At 50.3% G+C, this 25044-nt stretch overlaps 2 protein-coding genes and 1 long non-coding RNA gene across 4 annotated transcripts; all 3 read right to left on the reverse strand.

Moving 5' to 3' along the window:
* Window positions 1–282: 282 nt before the first annotated feature.
* Window positions 283–13846, reverse strand: ESYT1 (extended synaptotagmin 1). Its single transcript, XM_045553683.1, has 31 exons — window positions 13198–13846; window positions 11489–11530; window positions 11176–11310; window positions 10978–11051; window positions 10778–10850; window positions 10534–10623; window positions 10278–10333; window positions 9740–9863; window positions 9476–9652; window positions 9269–9351; window positions 8935–8983; window positions 8715–8801; window positions 8522–8614; window positions 8206–8277; window positions 7959–8045; window positions 7110–7259; window positions 6633–6788; window positions 6336–6512; window positions 6091–6173; window positions 5919–5967; window positions 5722–5811; window positions 5497–5592; window positions 5139–5210; window positions 4743–4829; window positions 2513–2653; window positions 2207–2361; window positions 2003–2101; window positions 1788–1919; window positions 1604–1709; window positions 1349–1398; window positions 283–1159 (listed from the first exon to the last, which is right to left on the reverse strand). Exons 1-31 carry the CDS (start codon window positions 13585–13587, stop codon window positions 1120–1122), a joined length of 3315 nt encoding a protein of 1104 aa, XP_045409639.1. The 5' UTR covers window positions 13588–13846; the 3' UTR covers window positions 283–1119.
* Window positions 13847–17026: 3180 nt separating this feature from the next.
* On the reverse strand, window positions 17027–23200 carry ZC3H10 (zinc finger CCCH-type containing 10). Of its 2 annotated transcripts, none has more exons than XM_045553685.1 (3): window positions 23112–23200; window positions 22284–22347; window positions 17027–20888 (listed from the first exon to the last, which is right to left on the reverse strand). In XM_045553685.1, exon 3 carries the CDS (start codon window positions 20831–20833, stop codon window positions 19535–19537), a length of 1299 nt encoding a protein of 432 aa, XP_045409641.1. In that variant the 5' UTR covers window positions 20834–20888; window positions 22284–22347; window positions 23112–23200; the 3' UTR covers window positions 17027–19534. The 2 variants fall into 2 exon arrangements, with proteins under 2 accessions (XP_045409641.1, XP_045409640.1); XM_045553684.1 differs by having other exon boundaries at window positions 22284–22495; window positions 23112–23142.
* A 408-nt stretch (window positions 23201–23608) lies between these two features.
* On the reverse strand, window positions 23609–24809 carry LOC123639664. Its single transcript, XR_006735786.1, has 4 exons — window positions 24754–24809; window positions 24615–24639; window positions 24224–24246; window positions 23609–23955 (listed from the first exon to the last, which is right to left on the reverse strand). It is a non-coding gene; the product is annotated as an uncharacterized LOC123639664 (long non-coding RNA).
* Window positions 24810–25044: the final 235 nt, after the last annotated feature.

A 25044-nucleotide genomic window follows, 5' to 3' on the forward strand; every position in this document is an offset into this window, starting at 1 on the left:
CAGGTTTAGGGATCCTCCCCGAGAAAGCCCACAGTGGTGAGCAGACCAGCCAGATAGGTAACAGACACTGTGACTGGCACTGAGCCTCACGCACCTGAAACGCAACAGCAGCTACTTCACACAGGCCCCTTGACCGTCCTCAACATTTTTGGTGGCTGCAACCTCAGTAGGGTTTGACCATCAATTAAACTGACAAGTCTCATGAATTGAATAAAGGCTTTTGACAGAATAAACATCTGATGGATATCTTGAGTTCCCTGTCTTTAAGGAAAGCAGCCACGATTGGTTTGAGTATAATGTTTAATATAAGATACAGTGGATTGGCCGAGTTGGTGCAACACTAAGAGTACCAGATTCAGTTCTAGTCAGTGAGTTAACAGCCTAGGCACTTGGTCAAAAAATTAGCCCTGCTGTCCTGGGTCCTCCAAGGCCCTCTGCACATCACCAGCTAGGGGCTCCAAGACTGATATCCCATTACTTGGAGGCTTGGGTAGAATTCAAGTGTCCCCAGTTCCCAGAGTGAATCAAGAGGCTGGCCCCAGCCATCATAGCAGATATAATTTTCAGGACAGGCTTGAGGCAAGTGGGGACAGAACTGGACATGGGGGCCCGGGCTGCTGTACACGTGCTACATGTAGTAGTCCAACAGGCTCACAGCTTGGGGGGTTAGCCTACGCACCGTCCTACGCACATGGTTATCCTCCCTAACTGCTCATGGCAGGGAAGAAGGTGACCATGCAGTTAAAGAATACAGATCCTTCCAAAAGCTGTATTTGGCATAGTCTATTGCCACTGCTCGTGCTGCCAGGGGCCAGGCACAGGTACCGAAGGCCCTGAGGAGTTGGGAGGAAGGGAGAACAATGTGCAGGCAGAGCAGGAAGCAGCCAGCTCAGGTCTCTGCCCCAGGAGCCCGGAAGGATAAAGGCCGTGCAGTAAAGGGGACATGTGGTCCTTCTCTTTGGTCAGGCAAAGGCCCTAGTATGGGCCTAGAAGGTGAAAGGGCTGAAGGGTGCAGGCTCTGCCCCAGACCCTAGCTTTAGGCTCATCACCCTGAGGCGGTGACACAGTGAGAGGCAAGGCAAGATGACACAGCAGAGTCAGGCTGGGAATCACTGGCTCCTAGGAGCTGCCCTTGTCCTTGTCATCCATTAGGTCATACCTGTGGAAACAAGGAGAGAGGGCTTAGGTAGAAAGATGACTGTTTTGCCCTCTTATAAATGAGACACGATCCAAAGGCTCCTACACGTCATGGATCAGTGGTTCTCAGCTCAGACTGCGTCCTTTTTCCTTTCCTGTGATTGGGATTTCTCCTACTTAAACATCCAGACCCACCGACCTAGACACTCACCACTGGGCGGCACCCTGGGAAAGGTCTATCTCAGCAAGGTCCAAGTGCACCTGTGTTGGAGGATGGTAGGGGGCAAGGTGTTATTTTGATATGACCCTGTCCCCTCATCACACACTCCTGATCCCAACCCACGGCATAGGTGATAGAGTGAACTCTAAAATATCACCTGGGGTGCTTCCTTCCTAACAGGGACTACAGCCTTGGTACCAGCAGCTTCCAACTCCTACCTCTGCCCTGCCCATTCTGCCCTCCTACCTTGCCCAGCAGCTCACGCTCTCTTGACATGAAGGAGGAATTAGACTTGACAGAGACATCCAGCTTTCGCCTGAGGGCCTCATCCAGGGGCAGATCCCACTCAAACCTGGGGGAGGACTGGGTGTTAGGGGCCAGGGTCCTTCCCAAGCCTGCCATCTCTCCACCTGAATGCCCACTGACTGACCGTTCATTGAATTCAGGACTTAGGGTCCTCTTCTTCTGTGAGGTCTTCCTCTTGGTGCCTCTATTCTTGTCTGGCAGTAGCAACAGTGACACATAGGGGTCCGGGGGATCCCGTCCACTTTGTCGAAGGGCCCTGCAACAGGAGGATATAGGTGATAAGGTAGCCCGAGGCAAGGGACAGAGGGGACCCGGAGGACAGGAGGGATGGGGTCTCACCGGCAACTGTGAACGATGCTGACCAGCTTTCGTTCTTCACTGTAGTACCATACAGTCAGTTTCACCTGGCCCAGAGGCCCAGCTGGAACCTCAAGAGGACTGTGGAGAGATGGCAACAGGTTTGGGAGAAGGTAGAGCCTAGTGCACCTGTGACTCAAACTTCATATTCCCAACATGCCTCATCTCTCTGTCCCAGCCCTTTACCTGTCAACATGTGTTAGGCGCTGCCGGAGCTCTGGGGCTGAGGAGGTAACGGCAGACAGCGCCCCCCAGACCTCTGGTTCTTCACTCAGAGACGAGGAGCTGTGGCTATGGCTGTGGCTGTGAGCTTCCACTCCTGAGTGCTGGGACACCAGGATCTAGGGGCAAGAAAACCGTGAGCTGAGCAGAGTTCTCCCAGCACCCTGGCTCTAAGACATGGCCCTCCGTTCCCATCCCCTTGGCTGTACCCTGGCCAGGAGGGTGCTCCTCCCCTCCCCCTTAGCCGACCCACCGTCTCCTGGCACTCACCCCTAGCTGTGCTCTCAGCAGCACCTGCCCTTGACCATTGTTGAGCATAAACCAGCGGTCCAAATAGAGCTGGTCAGCCACAAGGAGCTCCGAGAGGGGCAGGGCTAACGAGCCCAGTCCACCAGTCCCCTCACCCCGAACCTGTGGGGCAACAGGACTGTGATCAAGGCACACACATCGATAAATGAGTTAATCCTGGTATTCAGGGTCCAAACGCTTGGACTCGTGGGTGGTTTTGGTGAGAGATTCCCCTTTGAGAAGGGGCAAGGAAGCCATGGTAACAGTTGCTGGCCCCTCTTTCCTTCCTTCCTTAACCACACTAAACTCCTAAACTTTCCTAAAACTTTCAAAAATTATACTAGTAATACCTGCACAAAGTACAGAACAGTCAAAATGGAATTAAATGTAAATGTTTCCTGCTTATTCTACCCCCATTGCCATATTCCAAATATAACAACCTTTAAGCCCCTTCTGTTTTCTTCGTTCTAGTGTCATTTTAAGGAATACGCCTATATCTCTATTTCATGATTTACCAACTTTAGATAGTATCTACCAATTGCGTGCTATGAAAGATGAGGAATTGAGCTCATGTATACCTCTTCTCTACCTCTGCTAGTGTTAACAGTTACATTATTTTTAATTCTATTAGTTTCTATTTTAATTCATGTAATCCTCTACTTGCTGTGCTATCAACTTTAGAAGGAACTTTTTTTTCTTTTTTGTTTTTTAGAGACTTGGTGTGTTGTCCAGATCCTTCTGCCTTGGCTTCCTACAGGCACCACCCAGCTTAGAAACACTTTTCTTTCCTTTTATTTATTTTTTTTGAGACAGGGTCTTGCTCTATTGCCCGGGCTAGAGTGCAGTAGTGTCATCACAGCTCACTGCAGCCTCCAACTCCTGAGGCTCAAGTGATCCTCCTTCCTTGGCCTCTGGAGTAGCTGGGAATACAGGTACACACCACCATGCCTGGCTAATTTTTTTATTTTTTGTAGAGACGGGGTTTGGCTATTACCCAAGCTGGCCTTGAATTCCTGGCCTCAAGCAATCCTCCCGCCTCAGTCTCCCAAAGTGGCCTGAGCCACCACACCCAGCTTAGGAGCAATTTCTTGACTCCTCCCTCCATAAGAGGAAATCAGCACTCCTATATTACTTTCGTCTATCCTCTCCAACAAGAGCACATGTGCTCCAAGAAGAGGGAGAGGGAAAAACACCATATGGGCAACAGATTTACCTTCTGGATGTCTCCCCTTGGATGTCCCTCAGAGATCTCAAATTCAAAAGTGCACTCCCTGTGTCAGCACTGGCACTCTCACCCATCCTGTGCTAAAAACCCTGGGGTTATCATCTAGGCCATTCCTTGTTCCTCCTCCCCCTCCATGTCAGAACCACCTCCAAATCCTTTCGGGCGCTTGTCATTTCTTGCTTCCATTCCTCTAATAGTCTGTCCACTGATCTCCTTGCCTCCTGGCTGGTCCTTCCCATCCATTCCTAACCTTGCCATCAGCAGGATCTTGCTAAAATGCAAATCTAGATATGTTACCTTCCTTCCTGCCTCTCTAATCTGTAAGAAATGTGCCTTCATTCCTTTCTCAGCCTAGAGTTTTCCTGCCCTTCTCTTCTTGGGCCAAGCCTATCTACCCTTAAGCTCAGGGGTCATCTAACATGCCTTTCTTTCTACCTTCCCCTTTCCCCCAGACTGTTAGATCCCCTCCTTTTTTCTCCACAGTGCCTTTTTCCTCAGTTATTATTCTGGAAGTATTCTCTAATTATTTCTCTCTCAAAACAGTGTGAGCTCCATAAATGTAAGAACTTGATCGTCTATCTATTTTTTTTTCGAGACAAAGTCTCACTCTGTTGCCTGGGCTAGAGTGCCGTGGTGTCAGCCTAGCTCACAGCAACCTCAAACTCCTGGGCTCGAGCAATCCTCCTGCCTCAGCCTGACTCAGACTGACTACAGGCATGCGCCACCATGCCTGGCTAATTTTTTCTATACATATTTTTAGTTGTCCATATAATTTCTCTCTATTTTTAGTAGAGATGGGGTCTCGCTCTTGCTCAGGCTGGTCTGGAACTCCTGAGCTCAAACGATCCACCCACCTCGACCTCCCAGAGTGCAAGGATTACAGGTGTGAGCCACTGTGCCCAGTCCTTGATCTTTTATCTTGAATGCCCTCTGCCTGGCTCAGTGCCTAGCCCAGAACCTGCTAGACATTTGAAGAGTTTACAGTACCTGCAACTCCAGGCTCTCAGCATGTGGTTTTCTGATGAGAAAGGAAGCACTCTCATCCCAGACAGGGGCTGAAGTTTGGGAAATAGTCTGGTGGAGATGAGGTGTTATCATCAGTGGTTTATACTCTCTTCCCTATGCTCTCATCCCTGTCATTCTTCTCCTGCCCCTCCCCCCAAGATGAGGTCTCACTGGATCACCCAGGGTGGTATTGAACTCCTGGCCTCAAGCGATCCTCCTGTCTCAGCCTCCCAAGTAGCATGGACTATAGGCATGAGCCACAGTGCCCAACCTCCCTCCTATTCTTAACCCTGCAGTATTTGCTAATACCTTGGTTTTTTGTTTGTTCTTTAGGTTTTCTTTTTTTTTTTTTGCCTCCTACCACTCCCACGCCAATACCTTAGTTTTATGAGAAGTATCTCCCACGGTGAGAGTAGCGTAAGGGCTGGGAGGCTTGGTGCCTTTTCGGAGCTGGAAAGAAAATATTCATTCAGAATGTGAAAGAGAAATTGAATTTAGACTTAATTAGGCAGATTCCCCACCCCCCACCCCAGAATTATATTTACAGCCAGCAGCCATGTCTCCCTTATTACTTTACAGCCATTACCTTCATGGCCTTGGACAGACAGTTCTTCCCACCCAGTACCACCCTCAGAAAGAGAGGGGCCATTTACTATTCCAAAGACACCAGGAGCATTCAAACCTACGGGAGGTGAAAAGAGCAAGGCAGTTTTGGGGCACGGGGGGCAGATCTCACCGGCAGGTCCTCTGCCCGCTCCAGATAGACAGACAGCAGGGCTGCTGCCAGTTCTGCACTCTTCTGAGTCTGGATCAAACTGTTCACCTGCAGCACCTGGGGGGGCACATGGCGGGCTAGGCAGTGGTAACTGACACTCTGGGGCCTGGCATGTGCCTTGAAAGCTGAGGAGAGCTCACCCTGCCCCATCTTGGGTTCCTTCCTTCTTCCAGACTCCTTCCTTACCTCCTCTAATTCAGCAGCAGTGGGACGGGGGGTCAGACGCTCCAGGCGCAAGTGCAGGCAGCCAGATGGGACATCTTCAAGGGTCAGCCACTGTGGAAGTAGGCAGGTGAAGACTTGGGGATGTGGGGACAGGAGAACTATGAGAATGAGGCTTGGGCAAGATCAGGAGGGATTACTGATTCTAATCCAATGCTCACCTCATCAAGGAAGCCACTGTTTAAGACTATGGTGAGACTCACTTTACACCTATAGAGGAGAAAGATTTAAACAAGAGGTAGATGATCAGAATTGAGTCTCTCTCTCTGAGGCCAGACTCCATGGCCTACAGACGCCCAGCCTGTCTGCCCACCTGGACTCCCACCCTCTCACCTGCCCAGAAAGTCATCCTTGTCCAAGTCCTTGTCAAAGACTTCAACCTCTAGCTCTTGGCCCGGAATTGATGTGACAATTACCTAGTGGGAGAAAATAGTGCAGACAAAAGGGTATTCCCTTCTTTTCCTCTCCAGATGACTGGATCCCCAACCAACTAAACCCCAAAGGTTTCTGGACCACTCTCAGAGCTGGGGGGAATAATGAGGAAGAACTGGGAGCCATCCTAGACACTTAATTCTGACCTCAAAAACCTCATTCCAGCGGGGATTGAGATCTTCCCGAACAACACGGCTCCGGAAGCTTCGTCCTGCCAACTTTAGTTTGACATAGGGGTCTGACTTGCCCTTCACCAATCCCCCTAAGAAACGGTCTTTGGCAATCAGGTCCTGGGCCTCTAATACATGGATCCGAAGCACATTCTGCAAAAGGGACAGATGGGCACCAGATGGCAGTCAAAGGGAGGGAGACCTGTCTGCGCCAGCCCTGTACACACTTAGGGTGGGCAAACAGGCCCTCGTCTTTTCTAGATATAGACTTACCTCAGTCCCAAAGTGGCTGTCAGGGGTAGTGTGACAGGGTCGGGGTGGGGCATCCACACTGCTGCCCATCTGGGGGCTCTCACTGTCCAGGTCCCCAGCACCAGGAGTACCAGGCACAGTGGGGAAGCATATTTCTGATGAATCCAAGTACAAGATCTGGGAAGGGTATCAAAGGGTATTCAATCAAAGTGGTACAACTAGTCACCAGCAGGCAAAGTGTAGGGGGTTGGGGGACAGAGTAGGGACTCTGACCAGATCCCTGCCTTGGCTGATCTCATCTCTAGAAGGTTCCCTCCACACCCTCTCCAACTCACATACCATTCCTTCCACCAGTCAGATTGACAGTTCTGTGTGCCTGCTCAGTGCTTCAACATATACTAGTTCATTTAATCTTAGCGGCTCCCCGCTTCCTTACTCTTAATACAAAGGAATCTACAGGCCTTTCCCCTGCCCCTCAGCACTTCCCCCATTTCCTACCCTCATGACCAGTTTCATGTAGAGCCTGGAGTTTGGGCCAGAGCAGCTGAGCTGGAACCACTGGTCCAGGGTGAGTTCAGGGGCAGTCAGCAGGCGAGACAGAGGCAGGGTCAGGGCTCCTAAAGTCAGGGCCCTGGAGTCATCCTTCACCTATAGGCACAAGACGCGGGAATGCAGTGAAGGGATTAGGGAAATGGGAGGTGCACTAGGGAAAATTATAACATGGCTCCAGCTTCACTCCTCTTTGCACCAGTCATAAACCTTTTGCTCTACTCGGGGCCATCTTTTTAGTCTTCTGCCCGCTCCTCGGTCCCTTCCACCTTTGTTCATTCTGTTCCCACTACTTAGAAAGTTCTCATTTTCCTCCCTCAGCCTATTTAATTCCTATTCATCCTTCAAAGCCCAATTAAAACCCTACTTGCTTTATAAAATCTCTCCAGTTATGTCAGCCTCTGTACCTTTCTCTGGCCATCCTCAGTAGTATACTATGGGTATTTTACTCCTGCTAGTTCACATGCAATTGTTCTTCAATGATTTTATATATGTGTGTCTTGTCTATGAAACTAGCCAGTAAGTTCTGTGAAGGCAGATACCTTTGAAATGCTAGGTGTTAACAATTTTATTGAGGCATAATTTATATACCATAAAATCACTCATTTTAAGTATGTAATTCCCAATTATATAAATAATACTAGAGAGATAGGTAGGGAACAGTAGAGACATATTGGGGGAGGTAGGCAATCCAAGTGGATGGATTAAAAATAGGAAACAAAAGAATAGAGAAGAAATGGCGCAGATCTGGGAGACAGAACAGAGTATTCAGGAGGGATGAATAGGTGATTATCTCACTTGTACATCAAGCTCCTGGCTTCGAGGGTCTTGCAGGAAGAACCGGAAAGCTTCCTCCCACACTGGGCAGTTGGTGCTGTAGACAGCCTGGAGATGTGGAGGATGGGATAAAGGGTATATGTAATAGCACCTTTCCCTTTCTCCAAAAAACCCTTGCATTTGCAGGCATTCTAAAGGGAGACTTTATCCCAAGAACAGTCCTCTCCCCATGACATAACACCTCTCCCCATGATGTCCTAGCCCTCACCTTGCTCTCCTGAGTCACATCCTGAATTGACAGTTGTACTATGGGGTTGGGTTCCTTGTTCCCCTTCTTCAGCTGCAGGGGATAGAATTCAGAGGTCACCATCTTGGGGGATTTTGTTTTCGTTTTGGTGAAGGAAGATGGGATCTCATCAGAATCTTTTCCCCGAGTTGGATCTGATCTCTTCCTGGGAACCCTTGGGTTACATGTTGTTGCTTCTGGAGCAAAGCAGGCTGGGGGCATTTGCACCCAGCAAGGGAGCAAGGGAGGGTGTGGAAATACTTTATCCAGGGCTCCCTGCTCACCCAGCCAAACTCACAGGAAGATCTTGGGCCCGATCCAGGTAGACAACTAAGATGGCAGCTGATGGTGGCTCCGGTCGAGAGGAGACTCCCTGGTTCCACTGTAGAACCTGGGGTGGGGAGTGGTAGTCAGACCTCGGTCCCCTCAGCCTGTTATTCTTCCAGCTCCCTACTTTCCCCTGCCAGCTTCATTTTTCCCACGTGTCTTACCTGCTCCAGTTTTTCTGCATCTGACAAAAGCGATAGCCATTCTAGCCTCAAGTGAACTTGGCCTTGCCCACCTTGGAGAGGGAACCACTAGAAGGAGAGGTAGAAAAAAGTGAGGTATAGTAGAGATCAGATACTTCCCCAACCACTTCCCCACCAATGTAGCGACTATTATCTGTCCAGAGGGTGAGACCACCCTCACCTTCTCCTTCTCCCAACTTACATCATCCAGTACTCCAGCCTGTAAGACCTTCCCCACATCCAGCTTCATTCTGAGGGGAGGAGTGGGGACAGGGAGGGAAGGAGAGTGTTGTAATTATTAGAATGTTAGTGGCCTTCCACTCACCCACCCAGAAATGACTGGCAGATCTCAGACTCCCTTTTCCTTATATTCAGGAGATATTTAGTGTATGCATGAGTGTATGCATGGTAGGGGTGGTGGGTGGGGAGGTTAGGAAGGAAAATGATACATGATTCTCAGGCCCACAAAACAACTGTAATTACCTCCAGGCCCTAAGTAGCATTGGTCTACAGAATCCCAACACAGGCAATCTCACCTGCCCAGAAAGTCATCTTTGTCTGGATCCTTGTCAAACACCTCCACTTCAATCTCCTGCCCTGGGACCTCGTGTACCATCACCTGGAGAACGCAGAGGGATAAGGGTCTCACGGGCTGGAGCTGTGAGGATTATCCAAGCAGCATCTTCTCTCACAACCTTCTAGGCCTCCCCATCTTGTGCAGTCAGGCTCCTCAGCTCTCCTACCTCATAAGTTTCCCTCCACTGGGGGTTGAGTTCCTCATCGATGACACGACTGCAGAATGTCTGGGTGCCCAGGCGCACAAGTGCATAGGGGTCTGATTTGCCCTCAATCAGGCCCTTCACATATTTGTCCTTGGAACTCAGCCCTTGAGCAGCCAGCAGGTGAATCCGAATAATGCCCTGGGGAAAGGAATCAAGATGGAGAAACTAAGGACTCATAACAGGGTTCCTGAGAGAAGGATCCATGTAATGGGGGAGAGGTCATACCCTGGGCAGAGGAGACCGCAACTGAGCCACATCTTGAAGGTTAGGCACAAGGGGCACCAATAATCGGTTGGGCAACACTAGGAAGGCAGCGATGGAGTCCATGATCATGGTGTCAGAGAGTGAGCTGAATTGGGGAGTAGAAAAGGAAGGCGTATGGCCCCAACTTCCAAATCCCCCCAGCCCCAACTATGCTTCCCACAGCCAAGAGAGACCGAAAGCTTAAGGAAGTCCTTTCTCGAAAATCCTTTTTGCTACTCTTCTCCCCTAACTCCCCACCTACTGCTCTCTCCCTTCGTCACTGCCATCCCCAGCTTCCTCTTTTGGGGTTTTCAGCCCTCTCTATTCCCTACCAAAAATGCACGCTCCTCGCACAGAAGAAAAATCACATTATGAAACTTTTCAGGGGTATTTGTCTTATCTCCCCAACTAAAGTTGAGGTTCCTGGAGGTCACAGGCTGCATCTCTTATAGCTTTGTGTCCCCTGAACCCCCAACCCAGGGCTGGATCACTTAGCAGGTACGCAGTAAATCCTTGATACCTAAGTCCTGGGATATCCAGCAGGTTAGTCATCCCTGTCCAGTTGATGTCCAGGGTCTAAAAGGAAAGAGCCGAGGGGTCAGGACAGATCCTATGGGGCATGGTCACACCCATCCCAGCTGCCACACCCATCCCAGCTGCCACACCCTTCAGTTCTCTTGTCAATTCACTTGTCATTCTCCATAGCCGGCTACCCTCATCCTCCCAGTCCTCTCTGTTTCCCCTGCTTCCCCACCCCCTGCAATGTTTTCCCTTACCGGGCGTCGGATAAAGAACATCGACACAGCCCCCACGATAGGAAGGTCCCCAATAAGTGGCTCAAGAATCACCCGTAAGACGCCGTGTAGCTGGGGCAAGAAAAGAAGATCAAAGTTTTTCCCCAGAAAAAGCCCTCTAACCTCCCAGGCTTCCCTACCCTTGGTTTTCCCAACCTCCCACTTCCCCATATCCCATGTTAGGGGAAAGACTCCCTACCATGTGGGCCCCTGACATCTGCCCCACCTGCATGCCCTTGACTCCTGCTTTGCAAAAATATTTCTTCACTTCCACATCAATCTGCACATCACCTACATAGCTGGGAGGTTGGTGAAGAGAGAATAAAGGAGTTAGTACTAGGCAAATGTGGGGGTTGGGGGGAATAAAGTAGCCAGGAGTGACCAGGACACTGGAGGGGAGGCAGGAAGAGTGGTGAGTGGCACTACCTGATGTTCAAGTCCAGCAAGATCTGCTCTTTTCTCTGACCAGGGTGAACCTTGACTCCTATGATGCGCAATGGCTGAGGAGAGACGAATTCTTGAGAGAGGGGAGGGAAGAGGAGGAGGACCTCATACCCTCTGGGCCACCCATCCTCCCTATCCCATCCCCCCCCCCCCCCGTTACTTTCTCTCCTACACACATACCTTTTCACCCAGTTCCACTCTTGTAAATGTAAATGTCTGCAGATGGGTGTTGGATCCCCGAACAGCCGGGGCCACAGTTTCTGCCAGAAGCTTCTCCATATACTGGCCCAGGAAGGGCCAGACCTGGGCCACAATCTGGGAGAAAAGGAAGGTGGTCACAGGAGAGCCTGATGTTCCTTCAGAACCTTCCCCTCAGGACAGCACTGGGGGACTAGGCTGGGGGGGAAAGTGGAGGTGTGGTGGGGACCAGCAAGAGGAATGAACCCCCATTCTCTCCTCATGAAGAATAAAAATCAGGACAATCAATCCTCACCTTATTTAGCCATTCAGCCTTTTCCACATCTGGGAAGCTGACCTGGAGGTGAGGAAGGCAGAGATAGTGATGAGCGTACCCTCCCCCTGCGGTTTCCTACCAAGGTGTGGGAGGGATGCTTGTAGAGGAGAGGGAGCGTGTAAATGTGACAGGGACTCCTCACCCCTGGTGGGGAGGGCTGGGATGTCCAGAGGTTTCATTGCTTACAGAGTTGGGGGGCTGAGGTCTCTCTATTAAGGGGAGTTGGGGGGGGAGGGGATGGAGGTATGAATACATGATGAGTGCCAGGCGCACTGTCTGGAGAATGAGAATGGACGCGCTTGGGACTCTGACTCAGGGGGATGGGCAGGACAAGGCGATGTATATGACCTGAACTTATTATGTACCCCCATGATGAGCTGAAATAAAAAAAAAAAAAAAAAAAAAGGGGGGAGCTGACAGGGTGTAGGCCACACAAAGTTGCTTTGTGGCTAGCTCAGAGATGGGAAATGACAGCTGCTGGGGAGAGAGGAGGGAGAAAGGCACATTCTTTCTGGAGGAGGAGGTCCAGTCAAATCAGAGTTCAGGGCAATCCTGGGATTTAAGAAGTCCTTCCCCTCTCCCCTCATTCTGGGGCCTCTATAGCAAAAAGGTGGAGGGGGAAGCAAATCCTTGAGTCAGGGAGGGACCAGAAGAGCTAATTAGGCCCTGGCTTTGTGTTTGTTCTTTTTTTCTCTTTCTTTTTGTGTGACTCCTTTTATGGGAAAGAAGGACACCTGTGCTTAGCATTGTGGGGTAGGAAGATTAGTTTCCATGTGAGGAGCAGTAGGCACACAGACAGTTGTTGCCTGGGCTACAGGTCTCCTAGGACCATTTCTCCCCCTTTCTCCTCCCCAGTCCAGGGCCTGGACAGCATGGCTGTGTCTGCTTAGTGTCAATTTTAATTCTCCCCTGGACTGGCACCTCTGATGGGAGGGGCCGGGTAACGGGCTCTGCCTCAGAGCCGCGGGGTGCAGAAATAAGGGTCTCAGCCCCAACCGAGCAAGCGCAGCCCACAGTCCGGAAAAGGGTGGGGCCGGCCAGGGGCGGGAGAGTGCGCGCAGCGGGCACTGCCGCAGCCGCACTCCCCTCCTCCCGCGCCCTAGCCCTACGTCCAGCAGCCGCCTCTGCTGCGCTGCAGCCCGGCTGCGGGAGGCTGGAAAGCGACTGCCTGAGGGTCAGTCCAGGTGCCGGGGCTCAGCTGGAAAGTGCTCCTGGGGCTGGGTCCCAGCGAGAAAAGGGAGAACCTTATGGTCTCAAGTAGGTAAAAAGTCTTGAGGAGGACAGGAAAGGCGAGGGAACCTTTTGAGCAGTTACGGGGACCTGGATGCCCAGAAGCAGCAACGGTGCGGACTGGCTGGCACCAGAAGCCAAGAGGGGCGTTCAGGAGAGCTGGCTGGGAGGGAAAGCCTCAGCTGAGACGAGGGCCCCAGATGTTCTTACTGCTGTTGCCCAAGAGTAGAGGAAGAAGTCCTGATTCTGGGCATGCAGAAAGAGTGGGTGGGGAGAGTGGGTAGCAGGTCCCAAGGGTGGCGCGTCCCAGCAGGCAGGCGGCTAGCGGGCTGAAAGGGGAAATTCTGGGGCCCCCGTCCCAAAGTGGGGAGCTGACTCTAGGGATAGGGAGGGAAAACCCCAGACTGAGAGGCTCAAAGGGGGCTGTGCTGCACCGAGGACCCAGGGTGGTCACTCACCCAGGCAGGTAGCTCTCGATGGCTCATATAGAGAGTTTTCGCCGTGAGCCGCTCCTCGTCGTCCAGTAGCTGCCTCGCTACTCGAAGGCTCCGCTCCTTCTCCTCGCGGACCCGGCGCCAGCCCAGGTAGAGGGCAAGGCCGACGAGTACGAAACCCAGGCTGAGTCCCACTGCCCCGGCCAGGTACACCGGTACCAGCACCAACAACCGCCGCCCAAAAGAAGTCAGCACCGCTAGGGCCTCGCCCGCCGCTCCCGGGCCGGCAGGTTGGCCCCCGGAACCCGGGTCAGGTTTCGTGTGAGCTGCAGGGGGGTGCTCAGGGGGGTCAGAGGGGGCAGAGGGCTGGTCCAAGGGGCTGGGGCTGGAGTCCTCTCCAGGAGGGCGCTCCATTGTGCCACCTCTGAGAGGACCCGCCCGAACCAGAGACCAGCTGGAGGTTGCCTGGCCTTGCGGGCAGCTCCCCTAGGCAAACGGTGTTCCCCAGGATGGGGGAGGGGACCCCAAGCCACGCCCACCCTTTCTGCCGGTTTGGGTTGGTCCGCGCCGCATAGACCGAGGTGGAGTTAAAAGGTTGAAACTCCTCCCCTCTGCCGCGGAGATGGGAGAGGGGCTCGAAAAGGCCGGACCTCCCTGATTGGACCAGAGTGCCAAGATGGGGGTCTGGGACGGCGGGAAAAGCAAGAAAGGGGCTCAGGGGCGGCATGTGATTGGTAACAAAGAGAAGAGGGCGTGGCGTACCAATTAAAGAGGAGAGGCCGGACCAAGAGCTCCCCCACGTGGGATTCGAGTGCCTGCGGTATGACGTCATACAGAGCCGCGCTGCCAATTACTCGGTTTTGTAGAAAGCCCAAGTTGCGAGGTTGAGGGGTTGTGGAGGGTCGGGATTTCTTTCCACACATTCGGACGGTTTGGCAGGATTTGGTCTAGGATTCCTATATATTCATTGGTCAATTTTCCCTAGTTTTCATACTCTAAGCACATTCCTTATCCTTCTTTTCTTGGCTACTCTTACAAAAGGAAAAGAAATTATCCTATTCGGAGTGGAAGTGTTTGAGAACCGACCCTGTCCATCCTGTCCCCAATCCCCTACCTTTTCCGTGCAGTGTAACGGCTTGACGCTAGAGAAAACCGGAGAGGCAGGGAATTACAAATTGGAGATAATCCAGCCTTCAGAGAAGAAAAAAAGAGGAGCGAATAGGAAGTGAAGTTTTATTTCTTTTTGGAAATCCCCAAGAGTTGGCTAGTCATCTCTATATAGAGAATGTTTCTCTCTTTTTTTTTTTCCGTGAGCAGCTCTCTTTGCTGGACATAGAGGATGGATTAAGACGAAATTGGCGCCAAAGGAAGGGAAGCCTCAACTGCAGAGGAAATGCATTTTCCCAGAATTTCCTGACCCTGAAGAACTTCGAGAACACTAAATTGAGGAATAGAGTGGTGAGATGATTCTGTTTCTTATTTGCCTGAGTTAGAAGAAATGTTTGCAATACAGGTGTAGAATCAATGCAGTTGTACATTGTACTGTGTAGGTTTAGGAAGGAAAAAATGCAGGGTGCACTGATGATGACTATTGTTACTAGTTAACTGGTCTTAGAGGTGGAGTGTTGTCCAGAGACGCAGGTCCTAGATTAACTGGAAGCTGAGGAAGGAAGGGTTGGTCATAAGCTGATTACCTTTTAATGCAGTATATGTGGGGGGGCCTTGTGTTGTTCTTTCTGATGCAGCAGAGGAACTAGGGTTGATTTTGGGGGAGAAACTAGATCTGCAACTGATAAATTTTATCTGGCTGTGCAGGGCATAGACTTCATCAGGCTGTGTTTCATCAAAGCTGCTTAAAACCTGTCCCTGCTCAGTCTCCCTCCCTTAATCTTGTTTTCTCACTTCCCTTTCTCTACTTCCGTAGGGCTGGCAGTATCTAGACTACTTCATTAAGTTTGCAGAACTGTATAAGGAACAATTTTCTATCTGCCTCCTTTATCCTCCATATTCCCAGAGGTGAGCAGGTAGAGAAGGGAAACAATGAACTTGGAGGAGAAATGAGTGATCTGCTCACCATCTGAGGGAGCAGAACTACAGCAGGAAAATGGATGAACCTCCTTTAGCGAGAAAGCTCTCTCTCTATAAACTGAAATCTGCCAAGCTCTGGGGTAGGGGAGGGGGTTCCTAAGGCTGGAGGAATGGAGAGGGTGACCTGTGGAGGTTCCTTCCCAAACTTCTCCCTTCCTCACCTCATCCAGGTCATCAGATCCTCTTATTTCAGATGTTATGGGGGAGGGGGTTACAAAATCTCATCCTCAGGAAAGTCTTGTCCCAGCTGAAGCCCAAGAGCTACAGATCAGCAGCTGCAATGCAGTTACCAGCACAAGTAAACAGGGTGGGTCCCGCCCATTGACAATCCTGCTGTCCAGGTGCCACCTGGTGGTGGTAAGCAGTAAGTGGGCAAGAGGAAGGGATGGCCGTTTGTTAGAGGAAGTGTCTTACAGAGCCGAGTCTAAGTGAAGAGAGAGAATACCTAGACTTCCTGGACTTGCGATCTGCATTTATATATAAATTATCATTGCCTCTTAGGGAAGGCAGGGGGTTGTATATGGTACTCTGGTCTCAGCCTACTCACGAGGACAGAAGGGGCAACAGGATTTGAGGAAATTTTTTCTGTATTATTTATTCCTCGAAATTTACTGCCAAGTAGTGGTCCCATCCTTGCATGGCTCTATCATTAGAACTTTCTTATGCCAAGTCTGAAGTCAGACTGCCTGAATAGGTTCCTGGCCCCACTCCTTACTAGTTGTAGAACCCTGGGCAGGTTACTTTTTTTTTTTTTTTCTGTAGCTCATACCTGACATGGAAGGGCAGGTTACTTTTTAAGCCTGCTTTCTCCTCTGCAAAATAATAGCACCCATTGTGTCAATGAGATGTTGCATGTAAAGTGCCTAGCACAGTGCATCGGCTTATATTAAGCACTCAATAAATGTTAGCTATTCTAGAACTCTTTTTATTTCCTGTGCAGCAAACAGAACCTTCTTCCATTGGGCAGCTCTTCAAATATCTGAAGACATCTATTGGGTTTCCCTTTCAGCCTTCTCTTGCCAGTTCTTTTTCAGCTACCCCACTGGCTTGTCAATGGCCCTCTGTAAATAATTACATTTAGAAGAACACATAATACTTACCAGTGGTTCCACTTAGGCATAATATAGTAAAACTGTTTTTTTTTTTTTTTTTTGAGACAGAGTCTCACTTTGTTGCCCCGGCTAGAGTGAGTGCCGTGGCATCAGCCTAGCTCACAGCAACCTCAGACTCCTGGGCTTAAGCGATCCTACTGTCTCAGCCTCCCGAGTAGCTGGGACTACAGGCATGAGCCACCATGCCCGGCTAATTTTTTTTGTATATATATTTTTAGTTGGCCAGATAATTTCTTTCTATTTTTAGTAGAGACGGGGTCTCACTCTTGCTCAGGCTGGTCTCGAACTCCTGACCTCGAGCGATCCACCCGCCTCGGCCTCCCAGAGCTAGGATTACAGGCGTGAGCCACCGCGCCCGGCCTAGAACTGTTATATTTATAACCCATGACTAAGGTTCTACTACCCTAATGGAGCTTCTAGAAAGGTGCCTAGAACATAACAGCTCTTAATAAATATTTATAATTTGACACATTGAATGACTAAGACTTTTTTTATAGCCAATTGGGAGTCCCAGGTTGTTCCCATCTGAATTATTTCTAATGTAGATGTTTACATTGTTCCTCAGACAAATTCAAGGCTTTATCCCTAAGCAATTTTTTAAGGGGAGGGTGCTGCAGTGTTTTAGTCAATCCGAGTCACACTTCAAATATTACTTAGCACTTCCTGTGTTACTGTTGATTAATGGGCTTTTTATGTTTTTATCCAAGTTGCGTTTTTTCTTTTTTTCATAAAACATAGCCCTTGGCCATATCATTGGACACTAGAGATTTCTCTAACATGACTGCACTAATCAACATTCCACCAAATGCTACTATTAATTGACCCATAATTTTTTTTCTTATCTGCAATGAGTTAGCAGGTACAAGGCAGGAAAGCAGTTTCTGATATCTGGGAACTGGCCTGACACAGGCTTCAGAGTCATTAGGGCTGACCTGGTGCTCACAGATAGCCAATGAGTTCTTCTGTTGGACACAAACAATCTCACAAAACATTAGCATCAGACGATGTCACTCAGTGACTGTGATGAAGTGAGACGAAAAACAAGATCACTTCACAATTTTGTTTAAGTACAAAACAAGGTCAGTGTGCAAACCACAAAACAGCAAACATCCCTTTTCCCAGCTAATGAGTGACTTCATCACCAATTGCAGCTTTAGCTTCACTCTAGTCTGCCCTCCTTCTAGGTAAGATTAAGATACCCAGTCACAGAATTATCCCTGCTTTCCTTACCAGCACTAATCCAACAGAACACCCACTTTCTTAAACCTTCCCCCAAATCACTTAACCAATGTCTGAGTCCTCTGAGTCCTTGCTAACACCATCCTGCTGAGACACACCACGATTCCAAATGGTGTGCTCTCTTCCTCACTGCAATGGCATTTAAACCCAACTTGTTCAATCGGTGGTCTTTAGTGGGAGTGAATTAATTCAAGACATATGATGTCTACAGTTTCCCAAATCTACCTCTTTATAGACACTTGGCAAGATGGAAATACAGTCAGGATTTGACTGAGAATTCATGTTGGTATCTATGATTACATTCTTCTCTAAATGTTCATAAACCATCTCTTTTAATAATCTAGAATTGTGCCAGAAAACCAACCTTAAATTTATCAATGTGTTGTTTCTAAAATCCACAAACAGTATTTGCCCACTTTTAGTTTTTCGGTCCATTTTTTTTTTTTTAAATGACCGGCTTTGACCTCGCCTACCATCTCCGGTCCCAGGTGTAACCTGAGTGATTAACCAGACAAGAAAGCAAGAGGTAGCAGGAGACACAATGGGGGGAACACAACCCAGGATCACTTTCTCTACCCCCAAACCCACTGTCCCATTAGACCAGACACCTGAGTTGTTTACCCTACATCAGCCGTGAGCTGAGGAGGAACTGAGGTTTGACTATTAGGGCCCCTGGCCTTATTGACCTTTAAGTAGACTTAAAACCTCTGGTCCTATGTGGAGACAGAGGGAATAAGGGGATGAACCCTGAGGCTTGTGTCCCCAGAAGAACTCCCTTTTCCCAGCACCTCCCAAGCCTTAAAGGCTTAAGGAATTGGCTATTGAGGAAGGGCTGGGTAGGAGGGACATTAACTGCCATCAACCACTCAGAGAGGCAACTTCCACCTGCCCTGCTCTGTTTGAATAAGGGAAGATCTGTCAACTATATAACATCCCATCCCCATTTCTAAGTAAATATACCCTCCGTAACACCTGCCCCACTAAAATGACCCTAGGAGCCCTGGTTACTAAGGTAACCTGGGAATAACACATACAGAGAGAGATGAGAAACAGATGGGGTTATTTTTAAACTAGACTAGGTGGCTCCAATGCTTTTACCCCACAAAGCACCTTCCCCAAAGCCCCATTTGGTCTTGTTCTAGATCCCTACCCTTCTCCATTGGCCTCTACCCAATTTACCCAAGCTGAGGGTGGGGTCTTTATCCCATTTTGGCATGAGATCTACTTACTGCTCCCATCTTCCACACAGAATATCTAAGCAAGTTTTCACTGCCTCCATTTGTTAAAAATAATTGTTCTTTTATTTCTTTGGAAAGTAGTGGGCCCTGCCCTACAGATTTCCAGGCCAAGCTAGGGTAATGAATGCTTCCCTAGTCTTTGGGCTGGAGTACTATGGTCCCGGCCTTTCCAGGGCCCAGGAGCAGTTTCTGTACTGTCCAACCCAACCAACTGGGCCCCAAATTGTCTGAAGGCTCCTATCAGGCCTTCTCTCCAGGCCACCCACTTCCCAATCTTTCCTGGCTCTCCCTCTGGGCGGGGTATTTTTTTCTTCCAAAACCAGGGCTGGAACCTGTGCTGTGTAGAACAGAGGACAAGACCAGGGATGTCCCCAGCTGTGTCCTCTACACAGCCCCTCAGTCAGTCCTTCCTCTCTGCTGGCTTCAGTCTGCACTCCTATACAAGCCCCCATTGTGAGGCTTGAAAGAAGATGGACAAGAGGACCTCATAAAAGGGAGATGAGTGAAAACACACCAGCCCAACCCCTCCTTAGGACATGCTCCTCAGAAGCATACTCCTTGTAGTCTCTTGTCCTAGTTCTTGAGGGAGCCCTCCAGAAAGGGCCTGGGAGGGCCAGGCGAGTAGGTAAGGGCCCCGCGACCCCACCCTGAGAGGCTATACCAGGGGAGTGTCCAGTAGCCCCATCAGTGTGGCATGGCTGTGATGCGCATGCTCTGGGAAGCAATAGGGTAAGTCACCATGGGAGTGGTAGTGTGGCTCATTGTGATTCCTGCCAAGGGTTGGGCCATCGATACAGCCACAGGGGCCACAGGAGCCACAGATACAGCCACAGGAGCCATGGAGACAGGTGGGGGTGCCATTCCCTGGGCAATTGTTTGAGCCAGAGCAGCTGACAGTGGCGCAATCTCTGGGTTCAAGTGTGGGGGTGGAGCAGTAGGAGGTGCAGCATTAGTTGGGGGAGCAGCTGGAGCTCCAGCAGGGGCCACCAGTTCTTGCTGGGACACAGGACGAGGCTGTAGAGCCTGGCTGCTAAGAGTAGTGTGAGTCTGGGCAATGCCATGGTTAAAAGTGGCAACAGTGCCCACGGTGGGGGCCAGAGTCTGCTCAGTCGCTGGTGCAGTGGAGCTCAGGGTCATGACCTTGGCCTGATTGCGGAATTGAGCATTTTGTTCCAGCAGTACCTCATTGGTGGCCAGCAGGTTGCTGACCTGTTTCTTTAGCTCCTCTACTCGCTTCCTGAGCATGGCATTCTCCTCCTCTAGCAGTCTGCACTCTACCCCTCGGGGTGGAGCCAAGCTGTATTCATATGATTCAAAATGGGGACCATCAGGGGGACAGCATCCACCTCGCCGGCGCTTGGGGCCTGGCTCATGGTCCTCAAAGCCCCTGTCAGGAAGGTCATAGATATCATAGAGATCGTGACGCCGTCCTGGGGGGACTGAGCCTGTTGAGCCCCCACCACCAGTGCCTCCTCCACCCCGAGCATCGAACTCAAAATCCCGTTGCAGGTGACGGAACTTGCACTTGGCTCCTCTCTGACAGTCACCCTTGAGGAAGTCACGGCAGATAGGCACCTCCTCCTTGCCATTTGGCAGGTCAGCTGGTGAAAGGCCCAGGCCAGCTGCCACTTTCTGCCTCAGCCGAGGGGGAAGCTCTCCTGTCTTCTTATAGCCATCCTCATCTTCCTTGGAGCCATGGATGAAACGGCAGTTTGGGCGGCTACACTCCTTGTTCTGGAAGTCATGGCAGAAGATGAATTCATTTTTGCTCACCCCCAAGTTGGAGACTTCACTCATGTCTGGGTGGCGATATCGACAACGCTTGCCTCGCTTGCACACATTCCTCAAGAAGTCTCTACAGATGGCATCTGAGCTGGCCCCGCCACTGCCGGCCACTGCCCCACTGGCTTCCTCACTGCCACCACCTCCAGGGCCTCCACTGCTGTTCCCAGTGCCGTTGGCATAGTTGTCCCGGTCAGGCATCCTGGTCTCCCCCAACTCAGGGCTTTCTTCCTTTTCTTGCCACTCTTGGTGATCACTAAAAAAGAGAACTGTGTCAAACAGAAGTCCTCCAGAGCTATCCCACTCTTACTGACCATAGGGCAGGCAGCCCAGAGGGACAATGGCTTTGGAGATGGAGAATCTAAGGGATAAGAATTCTGGCTGAAATGGCTGACCCATCAGAACTGCCCAGGCCCTTCTGCACCTGGTCTAGATCAGAATGATTCACACTTGCCTGGCTAACACAAGAGGTGGGGAGTTGGGGTGAAGCAACCTCATCTCACTAATGATGATAGGCCAAGGAGAGGGGAGGGAGAGAATAGTGTTGGATTTTATCTTCCCTTCTGAGCTGACCTTATTAAAGTTGTAGAAATGAAATTAAAACTGCTGTCAGCATCTGAATAGGATGGGAGGAGACTGGGAATAGTGCCCAAGATAGGTGCTTAGCTACTAGGGCTGTGGATGATGGGACACTGGTAAAAAAACTTCTCGTAACTCCTCTTCCGTGGAATCTTAGGCGAGGGTTCTGTACGTCTCAGATCTCTAGAACCCAAGAAATCCAGGGTAAAGAGACAGAGGGCAGTACCTAAACCTGTTATTTTTTAGTATTCTCTCCCTGTCCATCACTACTCTCAACTCCAAGGAAGTCAGCCTCCTCCATTTCAGAGGAGTTCTAAGCTGGAATCTCTACTTCTAGACCCCCCAGGACAAAATCATCTGTGGTAAGGTCAGGTGGGAAGGAGTTAATTTCACGGAACAAGTGACCTTTCTTTCTCCATTCCCCACTCCCTTCCTACCTCCCCATGTGAAGATCCCACTGACATCAAACCACACCATTTCTCACCCTATAAAGATTCTCTTTATTTATAGACTCCATAAAAGCTTTTTAAGTCTCCTATTTCCCAAGAGAGCTCTGGAATGTCAGTCTACTGCCCTGGTTCTAGCCCTCCCCTCTCTCCACCCCAATAAGCCTGGGAGTCCCTACTACCACGTGTCTGACCTCCCAAGCCTTTCCTAAACAGTGTTCAGGCTCCCCCTGCTGTTGAAACAGGAAAACTTCACATTGTTTCCCTTTGAGCGAGCATAAGGGAATCTTTACTTATTTCTTTAGCTTTGACCTACCCAACCCCACTTCATTGCTTTGACTTTGCCTTCAGATCTCCCCTAAAATAAACTCACCAAACCAGAGGCCAGAGTTACATGAAAATCTTTAAAAGAGGGTCCTTTTCCTCCAAAAGGAGATAATCCCAGAATGACAGAAACCACCAAGGACAGAAGTGGTAAAAGAGGACAAACTTTTACTAAAAGGGAAATGACCAGGTGAAAAATAAATGCTATCAATCCAAGCCTGACCCATGTTGCATGTCCCACCAGAAGCAGATAATTTATATGATATTCCTCCCCACCCAACTTTCCCAGAATTTATTGATACCTGAGGTAGCTCAGGTGAAGTCCGGGGCTCCTGTGGGTCTCCACCTCCACATCACTGCTGGGTTCTGAACAGGAAAAAAAATAGAGGCTTGGGTGGGAGAAGGAGTAAGAGTGGAGGACCATGGGGTGGTTGTCACAAGAATGAAGTCTGACAAGACGGCAAAGCTCTGGGAACTTCAGGATTTCTTTAGGGTTCAAACTGAACTTCTCCACCTGTCAAAGGGAGAAGTCGCCAGTAAGAAGAGTAAGAGAGAACTAACTTGGAGGGACTGGGAGGATGGGTTGGAAAACAAGCCTTGAGTGAACAAAGGGTGAGGGGCACCCTGCCTCAAGACGTGGGGGTCAGAGCCTGGCCGAGGGTTGGAGTTAGGAGCGCCGAATGGGGAGCCTTACAAGGGCAGCGACTGACAGTGCAGTGGGATGGCAGATTAGACTTGGGGGCGGTGATTATGACGCTTCCCGACACCCTAGAGTGTGCGGAAAAAGTCCTAGGAGTTTCCCCGCAGCGTCTTCTAGCTTGGCAGGTTCTGTGTACTGCTGCCGGCGCTCAGCCATGAACCAGGTGAACAGGACACTAAGGGAGCACGACGTGAAGAGGGGGACGGGGTGGGGGGGTCCAGGTGACATCAAGCTGAGGGGACCGGCAGGGCTGTGACGTCACGGAGCTGGCGTTTGCTCGCGAAGAGGGGTCAGTCAGAAAACGGACTCTGCCCTGGGATGTGAGAAAGAGCCCTGGGGGGCCTTGTGTGGCCGGCCGAGCCTAGCCGCTGGGCCGGCCCCGACTCCTCCCCTCCGGGCGCGGCCTCCACCTGTCTCCCGCCTCCCTCACCTGCCGCCGCCGCCGTAGTTGCTGCTGCCGCCTGCCGGTCCTCTAGCTTCGACAAAGAGCCGCCCACCCTATCATTCTTCCGCTTCCTGCGGAAGTGACGCTCTAGCTACCAGACCCGGAACCACATTCTGTGATGTGCGAGGAATTTGTGGGCCCGGACGCAAGTACCCAGCACGCTTTGCGTGTCACCATGGTAACCCTACCCCAAAGCAACGCAAACAACCCTAAATTAAGTCACAATGTAGGCCTCCGGGAAAGCAGGGGCGGAACCAGCATTTGCCGCTACTTGCCCGCCAACTTCGAAACCTGCCCACAGGTGTATTTCCACACCCCTTCCAGCTCTAGCCAAATTGTGGACCATACAACACAACCCGGGCTGTTACCAACATAGTTTTCTTGACATCCTCCTTAGCAAGGGTAGTGACAAGGAACTAGCTGTACTGACAGATGAGGATCCCCACCAAATAGAACCGTAAAAAAACACATAATAGACAAGATTTGATTCTTCAGCTGAAACAGCAGGTAATTTATTGTATACTTGTTACACTTGGCCACAACTGAGAACAGAATTAGTCCAGTATGTCAGGTCCAGGGCAAAGGACCAGAAGGGACTGTTTTGGTATGAGCAAGATGGGTCTCTCAGAGGTGGCCTTGGCGACCGGATGGCGGTGAAGTTCTAGATCCACCGAGAGGCAAGTTCTAGACAGTAGCATGCAGTCCAGCAACTTGTACCAGCGTCCCCGGACTCTGGCATTCCATGTTTCTGATCTTGTGGCCTTCACGTGTGCACAAGCAAGCAGTTTATTTGGACCTCTGCCTCATCTTTCTTCTTTTGCGCTTCAGCCTGAAAAGCAGACACGAGAATACAACTCCTGCCTTCAAGCCAGAGTTGTTTCCCCCCCTCCCCTTCAATAAAACGTGCACAGAATACAGGGATGGCAAAATGAACAAGCACCACGGTTCTGTTGCCCTGTATTCAATCCCCGGTTCTGGCAAGGCAATCCTCTCAAAACGCTTTTCTCCTAAAATGCTTTTAGAATTCCAAACCAAAGGTTCTCAAGTTTTGACCAAGGCGCACTCCACTTCTTTAGGCTGGGAAAATCTCAACATACCTGCGCATTCGCTTCTTCCTCCACTAGCAACCGATCATGAAGGAAAGAATTGAAAGAAAGATTAGTCTTACCAGACTTGGAGGGGCGGGTATGAAGTGCACCATTTACCAAATAGGTTCTCAGTACGAAGGACTGAGCATTTGGTCGCAACATTTGCATCAGTAATTTGAACACCCTCCCTCAACATAAAACTCTTAATTCCACTCATTTTTCCTACCCCAACCTCTTTCCCCCACAGCACTTGAAGACTACCACCTCTGCTTTCTCCCCATTCTATCCTTCCTCTCCCACTAACTGTGGGGCACCCTGTAGAACCTGGAGGTTCAGGCTTATGGCGGACTTTCCTTGCCTGGGTCTCCTCCTACCTCCCAAGCTACTAGGGACCGCTCACCTTGGCTCTCATGGCGCGGAGGTTTCTACAGGAAAAGAGAGGAAAGATACAGTTAGTTTGCTGTAACGATGGTAGGTGCAGAGGTCAGATGTTAACGGATTGTACGCGGAATCCGAGCCGAGCCAGCATTAACACTCACCTACAAAGATGGCGCTAAGGCCGAAAGAAAGCCAAAGTTCCGCCTACGGCTTTTTAACAGCGCGCTCAGTGTCGTCACTTCCGCTGTCCAGCCTGTTTCCCGCCCCCCCCAGGGGCGGGGCCGTCCGAGGGGCGGTAACAATGGCCTTAGGCTCCTTTCAGATAGCAGGTAAGTGATTGAGTTAGGAATTCTCTTGGAAAAGAGAGTATTTTCTATTGAGTTACCAATTTTTCCACCCCCCCCGCTATTATTATGAAGACGTCGTATTATTTCAAAGTGAGCGCCTATTTT

This window comes from Lemur catta, chromosome 6 (assembly GCF_020740605.2).
Source record: "Lemur catta isolate mLemCat1 chromosome 6, mLemCat1.pri, whole genome shotgun sequence".
In the NCBI taxonomy this organism is placed as follows: domain Eukaryota; kingdom Metazoa; phylum Chordata; class Mammalia; order Primates; family Lemuridae; genus Lemur; species Lemur catta.

What these genes read in the sequence shown, in the direction of transcription:
- ESYT1 (XM_045553683.1), bottom strand. Translation starts at nt 13,587, where the DNA reads ATGGAGCGCCCTCCTGGAGAGGACTCCAGCCCCAGCCCCTTGGACCAG. An exon ending in ATGCAGAAAAACTGGAGCAG is followed by an intron (nt 8,615 to 8,714) that starts GTAAGACACGTG and finishes TCCCCACCCCAG; the next exon opens with GTTCTACAGTGGAACCAGGG. An exon ending in TGCTGAGAGCACAGCTAGGG is followed by an intron (nt 2,362 to 2,512) that starts GTGAGTGCCAGG and finishes TCTTGCCCCTAG; the next exon opens with ATCCTGGTGTCCCAGCACTC.
- ZC3H10 (XM_045553684.1), bottom strand. Translation starts at nt 22,405, where the DNA reads ATGGTCCTCCACTCTTACTCCTTCTCCCACCCAAGCCTCTATTTTTTT. An exon ending in CTTCACCTGAGCTACCTCAG is followed by an intron (nt 20,889 to 22,283) that starts GTATCAATAAAT and finishes TCTCTTTTTTAG; the next exon opens with TGATCACCAAGAGTGGCAAG.